Consider the following 11,603-nt stretch of genomic DNA (forward strand, 5'->3'; position numbering starts at 1 on the left):
TCTGACTAATTTACACACCTGAATCAGATCTTCAGCTCATTAGGAAAGAGCTCCATGAACGCAAACAAGTGTCAGATAAGAGATATGAGCAGGAATTTAAAACTACTGCTTCAGAGAAGTTTTTTTTTTTTTTTTTTTTAAATATTCATAGATCTAAAAGACATAAGAATTTAGAGATACTGGATTCCCCCCAAATTGAACCAAAAATTAAATAACTTCACTTTAGAATATGAACCTTTCACTTTTTGAAAAATCTCATTCTAATTTTGAGATGTACCTGTGAGTGTATTAAAGAGCTCAGGCAAAACAACAGTAAGTAGTTCTTACTGGACCTCCCTGGTGTGGGGAAAAAAAAAAAACAAAACCCTAGAATAGACATTCATGACTCAATTGCGAGATCACAATTTTATTTGAACAAGTGCTTCAGAAAAGACAGGATCAAACAAAGAAACTCAGGACGGTCCCTCACTGATAACTGGTCTGGTACTGGTCGGGAAGAAAGGCATCGGTTCAGTGTTTGGTAGTTAGTCTGTAGTTTACTCATAGATCCAGTCTTGTGCACAGCTCTTGTAAGACACCAGCTCCTCAGGCTTGAACCACAAACTGATCTCCTTATTTGCACTGTCCACAGAGTCACTGCCATGGATGATGTTCCTGAGGAGAAACAAAAAGTCAGTTTGATTGGTTGACAGTGTTGTTCAGACTGGTGAAATTGAAAGTGGATTAGAAAGGCCACAATGATCCTGGACAGACTTGATGAAACTGTCTGCCTCATACAGTGCCATGAGATCAGGGCCATATGTATGAAGCTGCTAGTTAAATTTTAGACTCAAGTGTGTCAATTCTACTCATACTTATAAAACGTTCCATCTATCTAACGTTTGATATATATGGGGTGATGACAAAGAATGCCTAGAACAATCAGTTATTAATATTTTGTAGTTCCTCTTCAGATTTTGCATGTTCAATTTGGCACGTTTCCTTTAACAGAGCAGTTGACTCAATAGGCATTACGCTTCAACCTTAAAGACAATGAAAGATTGAAGATGTCAAACTACCTAGACACCACTTTGGTCCCTAACTGACCATCAAACCACTCTTCAAGCCAGTTTCATGAAAACTGTGGCCTTTCCTAGCGTTAGGGCCATTAAATGCAGCTCATGTTCACATCATTGCTCAAACTGTAAACGAGGAACCAATATAAAACAAGACATCAGTAATGAGAATTTTTGCAAAAAACTGAAATTGTAATATTTCAGTGTCTTAACTAGATTAACTGATTGGTGTTGTGCTGCTGTAGCCTTCCACGAGCAGGCTCACTATTGGCCGTTTTGGGTTGACATCTTTAGTACAAACACTTAAGTGTCACCCCAGTCAGCCAGCACATACGATTGTGGCCACGTCACCAGACTCCGCTGAAGCTGTAGTGTTCAGTTTGATCACTCGTTCAAGACTCACCGGCCCACTTCGATGCAGAGGTCACCCCTGATGGTGCCGGGCTTGGAGTCTGCAGGGTTGGTCTCTCCCAGCATCACCCTTCCAGTCTTCACAACATTCAGACCCTCCCACACCTACGACAGAGAGCACGTGTCAGTAACATCTCCAGCACAGCTTCAGCGCTCCGCTCCGAGGACGGATCTTACCATGGCAGCCACGGGCCCGGAGCTCATGTACTTCACCAGTCCTGGGTAGAACGGCCGGTCCTTCAGGTCGATGTAATGCTCCTTCAGCAGATCCTCAGACGCCTGCCGTCAAACCACAGGAGAAGCGTTAGCCATCCACAGCATCCCAGCACACACACACACACGGCTTACGTTCTGCTGAACAGAGCAGCCCGTCCAGACAAGCATCTAGCTCTGCTCTACTGAACATCAGGTTTATTAATACTTCAAACTGAAGGACTTGGATTATCTATTAAAAACTCAATTCTTCTTTGCAACAGCCTTAAGTGTGTGGTCTTAGAACAACTTCTCATAATTTGGCATCAGAGAGTTTTAAAAAGTTTTAGTTAAATTTTTTTGTCTCAGGTTTGTAGTTTCAGTAAATATTACAAAGTAAACGTAGCTAAAGTTACGCATGTTATTTAGCAACTTTAACAGTAAATAGAGTAGTCAACATCTGAAGTGAATCAAAAGCTTTTAATGCTCCCCAAAACCTGTAACGCATTTGTCTTAATGTTTTTTTGATCCACCAGGCCTGGACTGCTGTAGTTCAGAACTACAGATTAGATGAAGTTCAGATGGTTTGTGAATAAGTGAACGAGACGGTCAGAGGTCATCCCACCTGGAGAAACTTCATGGCCACCAGTCTGAAGCCCTTCTGCTCAAAGCGCTTGACGATTTCTCCGATCAGGCCTCTCTGGACGCCGTCCGGCTTGATGGCAATGAAGGTGCGCTCAGTTTTGGCAGCCATAGTTCTGAGAGACAAGAACACATTACTCTCCTGATACAGGTTACACAAACGAGGTGAAGGTTAAGGGGAGAATAAAACAGAAGATGTGGGTTTTTTTGGTTGTTGAAAGTGCCTGGGATTAATAAGAACATAGAAAACGGTCACCAATAGATGATAGTAAACCACTTAATCTTTAGGATGACGAGTCACCGCTCATGTACAAACACTACAGCAACATTTAAGAGTTATTCTAAGAGTTCAAGACCTGCACAAATAAAGATAGCAAACGCTTACAGAAAATCAATCAGATCTCCTGAACTCAAACACGTTCAGCTGCAGAACAGTTATATCCATCTCTCAGGGAGGTCAAAGGCCAGATAAAGTTTATGGTGTATTCAAATGCTTTATGGAGGACTGATCATAAACGATCCCAAAATACACGGCCTTTTGAATGCATGCGCTTTATGACTACAGCTGCTCATTCAAAGACAGGAGACAACACACAGCTCATATATGGTTCTGCGATATATATATCTACGGGCATAAGTTATGCCCACAGATAGAGATCACACGGTTATGGCTGCTGAGAGGTGATGTCACGCCCCTGACGTGTCGAGCCGGTCACGTGCCCACTCATGCCGGAAATGCTCGCTGCGTTACAGATGTCGGCCAGCAGATGGCGCGATACGACTGAACCCGGCGGTGGTCGAGGTTCGGGCCCGGTTAACCGTAGAAATATCTCTGTGGGTCGATTACAGGGTTTACCGTACAGCACGAGCGTCGCGCCACATCACTAAAAACACCGAGCCTAACGGCAGCCGTGCTCACGCGCTCCGCTGCGGCGGGTTTTGCCGTTTTGCCCCGAGGCATATATGTGTGTGCGTTCATGTGCCACACAACAGACGAATAAAACGACAGAAACGCAGCAGAGAAAAAGCGCACAAACAAAAGGCCGATAGAAAAGTTCCGCGACTGCTTCGAACGAGAAAGCGCTGCTGTGAGTACGGATACTAAACACGGACATGCGGGACAAAAGGCGAAATAGCGACACTCGAGCACATGCACACACACCTGACGGGTGATCCTGGGCGAGCAGAAGAGCGACGCGGCGCGGCAGCGCTCATATAAACGCTCCCGCGGGGGCGGGGCTAATGACGCCTTCGTCACGTGCTCACAATCACTGCCCGTCTCAGCTGCTCGATAGTGTGCAGATTAAACACTAACCACCACAAAGTCAAGATCTTTATTGGACTTATTGCTCGCCTTACACTGGGGATGTACCTGACACAAAACCAATCCTTTTGTATTTCAGCAGCAAGAAAATAAGTGTTTTAAAGCGTTTTTGTTGTAGAACATCACCGTTATGATGAGAGAACAGTTACTGTACTTCTGTTCTGAACATCATATCTTTAGATGTATTCTAACTAGATGACTGAATCCAGAAAGACCTCTAGTTAGATTAGAATGAGGCAGATAGTTCTCTGGCCATATTTTTCAAGTAGGCTATTAGTATTTTGTAATTCATAATTATTAATTATATTCTTTTTAAATGTTAAAGTACAATTGTGTGATTCTGCTGCAAATGTATAAAGCAAATCGTTTTGTCAGGCAACATCCCGATGGTACGGCTTATGTCAGTATCACTAAAACTGAAAATAACTCCACCGGACACATTTAACTTTTATTAAAACTGCTTATACAGTCCTTAAGGAGGAGTTTCCCACACCCCTCTCCGCAATAACATGAGCGGCTACTAAACAGAACTTGTGTCTTGCAGGAGAACATTTGTAGCCGGATCTACTTCACGCAGATTTCTACCAGAACCAGTCTAAATAGTCCCAACATAAACACTTTCACGACAAGCCAAAAACACAGTGATTCATGATTCATGGTGTACTTGCTTATTATATACATTTTATACACTTGACACAGCAGCCTTACATTACATTTCATATTTCCCTGTTCTGAGGTAACGTCTGAGGTAACGTCTGAGGTAACGTCTGAGGTAACGGTGGTGCCGTCTAGACGACTTCTGGGAACTGTTTACAGTCACTGTTATCAGAAGTGACCAGCTGAAACATGGTCGCTCAGAACTCTAGCAGAACCTCGCTCTTGACCCTAGCATCGGTCAAACAGATAGGCCACTTCCAAGCCCTTTGGACCCAACTACTACAAAGTTTTTTTTTTTATGTAGTGTGTTCTCAGCTCCGCTCTGATTTAGTCCTCCCCAAGACGGACGATGAACTGCGTCCCAACTTGTTGAGCTCCGACTCCAGCAGCCATGACTATCTGACTGGACAGTAGATGTAGATGTCTTAGTTGGTGTGAGGGCTCACTTCACCAGAGGAATGGCCTCCCCCTGGGCTTGCTCAGCTGGTTTAGGTGAGTTTGATTAGGATTGAAGCGAAACCCTGCATGGCAGTGGACTACAAGCTCAACAAATGCAACAGCAAAGAAGAAGCTCAGAGCCCTGCAGAGTTCATCTGCAGCACACACCTGATCTGCTGAATGTAGGTGTTGATAAGGTGTGAAACACACACGTAATTCCTGTGTGAGGAGTCACGTGTTTCAGCAGTACTTCTGACATGCTGATAACACAGCATCTGACACCCCTGAAACAAGCAAAACCTGAATAAAAGAGTAATCCATGTGTGAAAATGATTCATATTTACATGTAACGGGAATACTGACAATGACACAGCCGTACAGCAGCAGATCCATCACAACCAATGAATGTGTTCTTAGAAATGTTTCTAAAAGAGGTTTTGGGGTATGGATGATAGTGACTGTGATAGGCGTCTCAAGAGGTAAGGGAACGCTACAGTAGGGGGCAGTAATGCAACTCATTGTATGCCGGCTGCCGTAAAACACCCCAGAAGAAGAAAAGAGGAAGTTGCGCTCACATGTTTTGGCTGGAGCTTGAGCTCGTGCTGTAGTTTATTTCTGAGGGACTTTAGCAGTTAAAGCAGAGGTGTTTATTCTGCTCACGATGACTGCGCCCGAGTCCTCCGTCAAGAAGCAGCTGAAGGCGGCGAAGAGGCCGCGGGTCGAGGAACCGGAACCGGACCCGGACCGGAGCGCGGCGGAGGAGCGCGAGCAGCAGCAGAAGCACGCGGCGCTATGCGAGACGCTCCGCGGGGAGGACGCGTCAGTGCGGCTGCTGGAGGAGCTGGTGTTCGGCGCCGAGGAGCGGCTCGCGGAGCGTCTCACGGTGCGACGCGCTTCTCACTGCAACACACACACACACACACACACACACACACACACACACACACACACACACACATCTAATCCACAGGACTCACCACAACACACAGACACACACACACACACACACACACACACACACCCATCTGATCCTCAGGACTCACCACAACACACAGACACACACACACACACACACACACACACACACACACAGACACCCATCTGATCCTCAGGACTCACACACACACACACACACACACACACACACACACACACACACACACACACACACACACCCATCTGATCCTCAGGACTCACCACAACACACAGACACACACACACAGACACACATCTGATCCTCAGGACTCACCACAACACACACACACACACACACACACACACAGACACCCATCTGATCCTCAGGACTCACCACAACACACACACACACACCCCCATCTGATCCTCAGGACTCACCACAACACACAGACACACACACACACACACAGACACCCATCTGATCCTCAGGACTCACCACAACACACACACACACACACACACACACACACCCATCTGATCCTCAGGACTCACCACAACACACAGACACACACACACACACACACACACACACAGACACACACCCCCATCTGATCCTCAGGACTCACCACAACACACAGGCAGAGTCCGTCTCTCTCTCTCTGTGTGACTTCTCTCTCGCTTTGTCTGTGTGTGTGACTCTCTCTGTCTCTGTGTGTGTGTGTGTGTTATTAGGACAGCAGCGTGTTCCTGGAGGACGAGGACGTCCTGAGTGTGTGTTCAGAGGACAGCGGCTCCGAGAGAGGGACTCAGCCGGGGGTCCGGAGCGCAGTATGGGAGGATGAGGATGATGAGCGGGAGGAAGAGTGAGCACACGACGGCACCGCTGCTTTCGCTCGAGGACAGTCACAGAACCGCAGTGGGACACTTACTCTGTTTGTTTATTTCAGGATCGACATGACGCATCGCTTCCGCAGAGACTTTAAAAAGAGTGAAGCGGAGAATAAAATGACAAAACAGAGGCTGCAGCAGCGCCTGAAGGAACAGTGAGTTACAGCACAATGTCGAGTTTGTTTGAAGAGACGAAAGCAGACTTGTGAGCCGAGCGCGTCTGGTTTGTGTGACAGGTTTCAGAAAACCATGGGCGGCACGCCCAGCTGGGCAGAAGCCACAGCGCAGAAGAGACAGAAGACAGGTAACTGTTCATTCGGGATGAGTGTTATCATGCCTCAGCGAGAGCTCATCCCGCGCTGTTCATACTCTTCTTCAGCAGAGCACGAGAGTGAAGACGAGGATGAGAGAGGAGATCTGTTGAGGAGGACGGGGAACTTCATCGGCTCGTCTGACAGCCTGCCCAAGGGAATCATTAAGGTCTGACCGTGTAGACATAGTCCATTGATTTAAACTGATGTCTATACATGAGAGCTGAATAAATAATCTCTCCACTGATGTCTGGTTTGTTTTGATCGGATGACGTCTGTCTGAGATACAACTATTTGAAAATCTGCAATCTGAGGGAGCAAAAAAAATCTAAATACTGCAAAAATATCCTTGAAATTTAAAGTTGTCCAAATGAAGCTTTTAGCAATGCATATCCCCATACAATGTATTGCTGCAAATACAGCTGTGCTGCTGATGATTGCTTCTGAGCTCCAGAGACACGCTTGTCAACAAAAAACAGCAACTGCTCTGTAAAACAAAGTAACAAATAATAACGACAGTAGTATCAGTATGAAGTAATTTGAGTAACAGTTGAGTGCTGTTTGTCTGGCAGATGAAGAAGTGTGTGAATGTGAACAGTGAGTGTCCCGGCGGCGATCAGCTGACCTCCGTTCAGTTTCACCCGTCTGCTCAGATCGCCATGACCGCGGGCCTGGACCACTCCGTATCGCTCTTCCAGGTGAATGGGTCAGGAGACAAACATGAAGTAGTCGTGCCTGATGCAAGGTCCCAGTCTGTTGTGAATGACCTTCCGGTTTCTTCTTCTGAACAGGTGGATGGAAAGACCAACCCGAAGATCCAGACCATCCATCTGGAGAAGTTTCCAGTGAGCAAGGCCTTGTTTAGCGCTGATGGGGAGAGTTTAGTGGCCACTGGACTGAGGAACAAGCTCTTCTACATCTATGACATGTTGGAGGGCCGAGTCGTGCCTGTGTCCTGTGTGAGAGGTGACCTCTGCCGTCTCGAGCTGCTGCTTCTGTTCAGCTGTGTGCTGACTGGAGTCTTTTACACTGTATGCGTGTGTTTCTGTCAGGTCTGAATGAGCAGAAGGTGTCAGACTTCCAGGTTTCTCCGGATGGGAAGTATCTTCTCCTCTCAGGATCTTCAGGATATCTCCATCTCATGACCACAAAGGTGCAGCTCCCGTCTCGTGTCTGAACTCCGGTCCAGTCACCCTTAACACCTTCGCAGCAAATGAAGATGTTTTTAATATGCTCAATGTTCATAGTGTCCTCTCATCACGATACATGATATTATCCTGCTGACTTCCTTTATTTAGACACTGAGACACTGTGTGTGTGTTTTCAGACCAGAGAGATCATCCGGAGCATGAAGTTGAACGGGAATGTATGTTCTGCAGCATTCACCTCAGACAGCAGCAAGATCTTCTCTAGCTCCCGTAAGTCCTCTCAAACAATCATCCTCATCAGTCTGAAGGCCAGTCTTGACCAATGTCAAGTTGATGTTCCTACGATTAAACTGATAAACCATTAGTTCAGGAGTGTTGTGCAGGTTTACTGTTACAGCAGTGCTGCTGTGTGTGTGAGAGAGAGTGATTCACTACACACTGAGATGCACCAAGAGTGAAGTCCATCCACTTTGCTCCTCATCTGATGATTTTAAAGTTCTGGGATTTAAAGCGGAGAGAGAAAGCATTATCTATATTGTAGCTGTCTATAAGAAGCATCAAACGTAGAGCCACAGAAAGGTTCTGCTGGGAATCTCTCAGCCCAGGATGAAGTTGGGTTTCTCACGTCACTAGTATTACATCTGCAACAATTCATTATTGTGACCTGATGGGCGTAAACCAATGCAAATAGATGGTATCAATTATGTCAAACGTATAGGACAGATGTGTGTTTTGTTCACATGATTTTAATGGTTTGAGGTTAATGTGTGTGTCCTTCTCAGTCTTGATCACACACTGCTGCACTCTCCATTAATGCAGCATCCAGTCAACCCATCATGACTACAGTTCATTGTCAGTGTATTAAAGGTGTGTAGAACTGATTCTGAGCAGTGGATGAATGCTTCAGAATCAGCCGTACTCTGCTCATTTCCAAATCCTTACGTGCTCGACCTCAAAAAAAATCTGGGGTGAAATGATAGATTCCTTTGATCAGCATCTGAGTGTGTGAGTAAAAACTAGAGTAGAGAGCCATCTGCAGTCCATTCCAGAGAGAATCACCATGCATTCAGATCTCAGAAACCATCCTGCATCTGTGTGTGTGTGTGGCAGAGGAAGGCGAGGTGTTCATCTGGGACGTGCAGAGCAGTAAATGTCTGAAGAGGTTTGAGGATGACGGCTGTGTTAGAGGAACTTCTCTGGCTCTGTGCAGGAATGACCAGTATCTGGCCTGTGGGTGAGTGACGTTCTTCCTGCTTTACACTTCAGCCGGCTCAGGTCTGGATAGAAGTGACAGTGTTAATAAGGTACTCTAGCATTACTAGCCATGGATCTGATTCAGAACACGAAGGATAATGAATCTGAAGTCAGTGAAGAAATAAATTACATCTAATATAGTCAGAAGTGATCATGTGTACTTTGCCTGTGTTGGTCATAGTCTTGGTGCTTACTGTTTATCCTGTGTTTATCATTTTGAGATGAATTGATGACTCTGATGTTTTGTATATTGATGTTTTTAAACAGTAGATGCACTGTTCTAACTATAATTTTAATTGTAAAGAACAGAATAACTTGTTTAAGAGTACCTCTGCACCAGCAACTCTAGTTCTGGCTGTAGATTGAGTGTGTGTGTGTGTCTGCAGGTCTCAGAGCGGCGTGGTCAACATCTACTCCCAGCAGGACTGTCTTCAGAAGCAGAAGCCCAAGCCTCTGAAGGCCGTCATGAACCTGCTGACCAGCATCAGCTCCCTGTGCTTCAACAGCACCTCTGAGATCCTGGCCATCGGCTCCAGAGCAGACAACGAGGCCAACCGACTGGTAACTCACCACATAACATATACAAACCATTTCTATATCGCAGAAGTGAAAACATGCCTGGAAAAACTACGCAAGTGTTTTCCAGGCAGCTGCGTGATTCATAAGAAGTGACTGAATAAATAGACACGCAGTGCCTATTTCCTTGATTTATTTATTTTTTTGGAAAGCTGTGTGATTGTCTGATATTTAATTGCGAGGTGCTTCTAATAAACTCTATAGATATAGACACTGGTGTGTTGTAATGAACAGCAGGAGTGCTTATTTGTGTTCATAAGCAGCAGAACTGGATTTTTCAAGCAGATCTTGGCTTCTCTATACTTGTATTTGTTGGGGATTTTAAGTTTTCTAAATTTTTCCTTTTTTTTTTTTTTTTTTCTTTTAAGGTCCATCTTCCAAGTTTTAAAGTGTTCTCCAATTTTCCACACGTTCAAAAGAAGAATATATTTCAAACCCAGTGTCTAGATTTCTCCCCGCGGAGCGGCTTCTACTCGGTGGCCAATAATAAAGGCCATGCTCTGCTCTTCAGGTGAGAACTCTTCAGGTTTACACTGATGGATGTGCTGTGCTAGTGTTGTATAATGGAGTGTATTGTTGTTGTTTTCTCTAGGCTTCTGCATTATACTGAATTCTAGAGATGAAGCAGACGGCTCAGACTGAAGACCTCTGATTTCAGCTCAATAAACCTTTTACTTCGAGGACCATTATACTGTTGTACAAGTGCATTATTTACAGTTTGCTCATCCCAATACAGTCTGGCTTTGACACCTGTCTTTGTCTTCAGACCTGCAGTTCAACTCTTAAAGTGTTTGTCATTTTTATTTAGTTTAATGAAACAAAACGTCATGTACACATTTTTCCAGAGCAGCTTGATCAAGATCAGCCGTATAAAGGCTGCGGTTAGCAAGTGTTGAGAAGAGCTCACTAAGATATATGTAAGAATGATAATTCTCCTCACCTCTTGACTCTCAAACTCTGTCAGGTTGGATTGGGTTCAGATTGGTGTCTATAAGCCACTCTTGCAGTGTGCGGTCTAACAAAAGGTTTAATGCAGATGAGTATGAGACTTAAAATGAGTCAAGGTCAGTATATACTAAGCAAGCAGAGTTGTATTCTGAACGCTGGTAATCCAACAGTTGTTGATCCCCGTTTATTTCTCACTGAATGTAGGGAAAGAAACTAGTACAGGTTTGGAACGACGTGAGTAAAGGAAGGCAGAAGTTGTATTTTTGGGTGAGCTAGTAAGGTCTACGCAAGCAGCTGTTTCTGCATGTGATAACGGGAGCTGTCCGTGGTGCTGGAGGATATCTCTTAAGATCTGTCCTTTAAGTCTAGTGATGAAGATCCGATGCTGGCACAATTATGAATGTGAGCCTGTGAAAAAATGTATATATGATTTGTTTGTTGTTGGGCTTCTGTATATATGTGACCTTATTGAAAGTGATAGTTCACACAAAAATTATTTCATATTTTCCAAACCTATAAAACGTGAGCTACTCAATATTACCTCCACCGGTTACATTGTGGGGTAGTCTCAGAAGGGAGAAGAATTGCTAAATAAATTGTAAACTTAAAAAATAAACTTTTATTTTTGGGTGAAACCTTTAAGTAATCATATCAGGTGAGATGGATTCAGGTGTACCGTCCATTTGACAATGTTCAAGTTCATACATACTATACTACATATACATCATATTTAGAAAAATTGTTAACTACACTGCCACATGCAAGGTGGCACTCAGTATATGTATTTATGGGTTTATATCTATATATTTGTGTTTTAATGGTTTTACATGTTTTACATTTTAAT

The 11,603-nt window shown here is 44.6% G+C and overlaps 2 protein-coding genes across 3 annotated transcripts; one reads left to right on the plus strand and one right to left on the minus strand.

Moving 5' to 3' along the window:
* Window positions 1–390: 390 nt before the first annotated feature.
* Window positions 391–3,569, minus strand: LOC122340561 (nucleoside diphosphate kinase B). Its single transcript, XM_043234130.1, has 5 exons — window positions 3,463–3,569; window positions 2,284–2,416; window positions 1,644–1,745; window positions 1,459–1,571; window positions 391–654 (listed from the first exon to the last, which is right to left on the minus strand). The coding sequence occupies exons 1-5, from the start codon at window positions 3,513–3,515 to the stop codon at window positions 537–539; spliced, it is 519 nt and encodes a 172-aa protein (XP_043090065.1). The 5' UTR covers window positions 3,516–3,569; the 3' UTR covers window positions 391–536.
* A 1,690-nt stretch (window positions 3,570–5,259) lies between these two features.
* On the plus strand, window positions 5,260–10,500 carry utp18 (UTP18 small subunit processome component). 2 transcript variants are annotated; one of them, XM_043234102.1, is made up of 13 exons: window positions 5,260–5,602; window positions 6,367–6,497; window positions 6,582–6,677; window positions 6,759–6,826; window positions 6,902–7,002; window positions 7,406–7,531; window positions 7,625–7,799; window positions 7,886–7,986; window positions 8,161–8,251; window positions 9,092–9,215; window positions 9,622–9,796; window positions 10,180–10,322; window positions 10,404–10,500. In XM_043234102.1, the coding sequence occupies exons 1-13, from the start codon at window positions 5,381–5,383 to the stop codon at window positions 10,426–10,428; spliced, it is 1,578 nt and encodes a 525-aa protein (XP_043090037.1). In that variant the 5' UTR covers window positions 5,260–5,380; the 3' UTR covers window positions 10,429–10,500. The 2 variants fall into 2 exon arrangements, with proteins under 2 accessions (XP_043090037.1, XP_043090038.1); XM_043234103.1 differs by having other exon boundaries at window positions 6,905–7,002.
* Window positions 10,501–11,603: the final 1,103 nt, after the last annotated feature.

This window comes from Puntigrus tetrazona, unplaced genomic scaffold (genome assembly GCF_018831695.1).
Source record: "Puntigrus tetrazona isolate hp1 unplaced genomic scaffold, ASM1883169v1 S000001062, whole genome shotgun sequence".
NCBI classification, from domain to species: Eukaryota; Metazoa; Chordata; class Actinopteri; order Cypriniformes; family Cyprinidae; genus Puntigrus; species Puntigrus tetrazona.

What these genes read in the sequence shown, in the direction of transcription:
- utp18 (XM_043234102.1), top strand. Translation starts at nt 5,381, where the DNA reads ATGACTGCGCCCGAGTCCTCCGTCAAGAAGCAGCTGAAGGCGGCGAAG. An exon ending in GCAGAAGAGACAGAAGACAG is followed by an intron (nt 6,827 to 6,901) that starts GTAACTGTTCAT and finishes ACTCTTCTTCAG; the next exon opens with CAGAGCACGAGAGTGAAGAC. An exon ending in ACAACGAGGCCAACCGACTG is followed by an intron (nt 9,797 to 10,179) that starts GTAACTCACCAC and finishes TTTTCTTTTAAG; the next exon opens with GTCCATCTTCCAAGTTTTAA.
- LOC122340561 (XM_043234130.1), bottom strand. Translation starts at nt 3,515, where the DNA reads ATGAGCGCTGCCGCGCCGCGTCGCTCTTCTGCTCGCCCAGGATCACCC. An exon ending in CGCCCAGGATCACCCGTCAG is followed by an intron (nt 2,417 to 3,462) that starts GTGTGTGTGCAT and finishes CTTGTCTCTCAG; the next exon opens with AACTATGGCTGCCAAAACTG. An exon ending in CCGGGCCCGTGGCTGCCATG is followed by an intron (nt 1,572 to 1,643) that starts GTAAGATCCGTC and finishes TCTCTGTCGTAG; the next exon opens with GTGTGGGAGGGTCTGAATGT.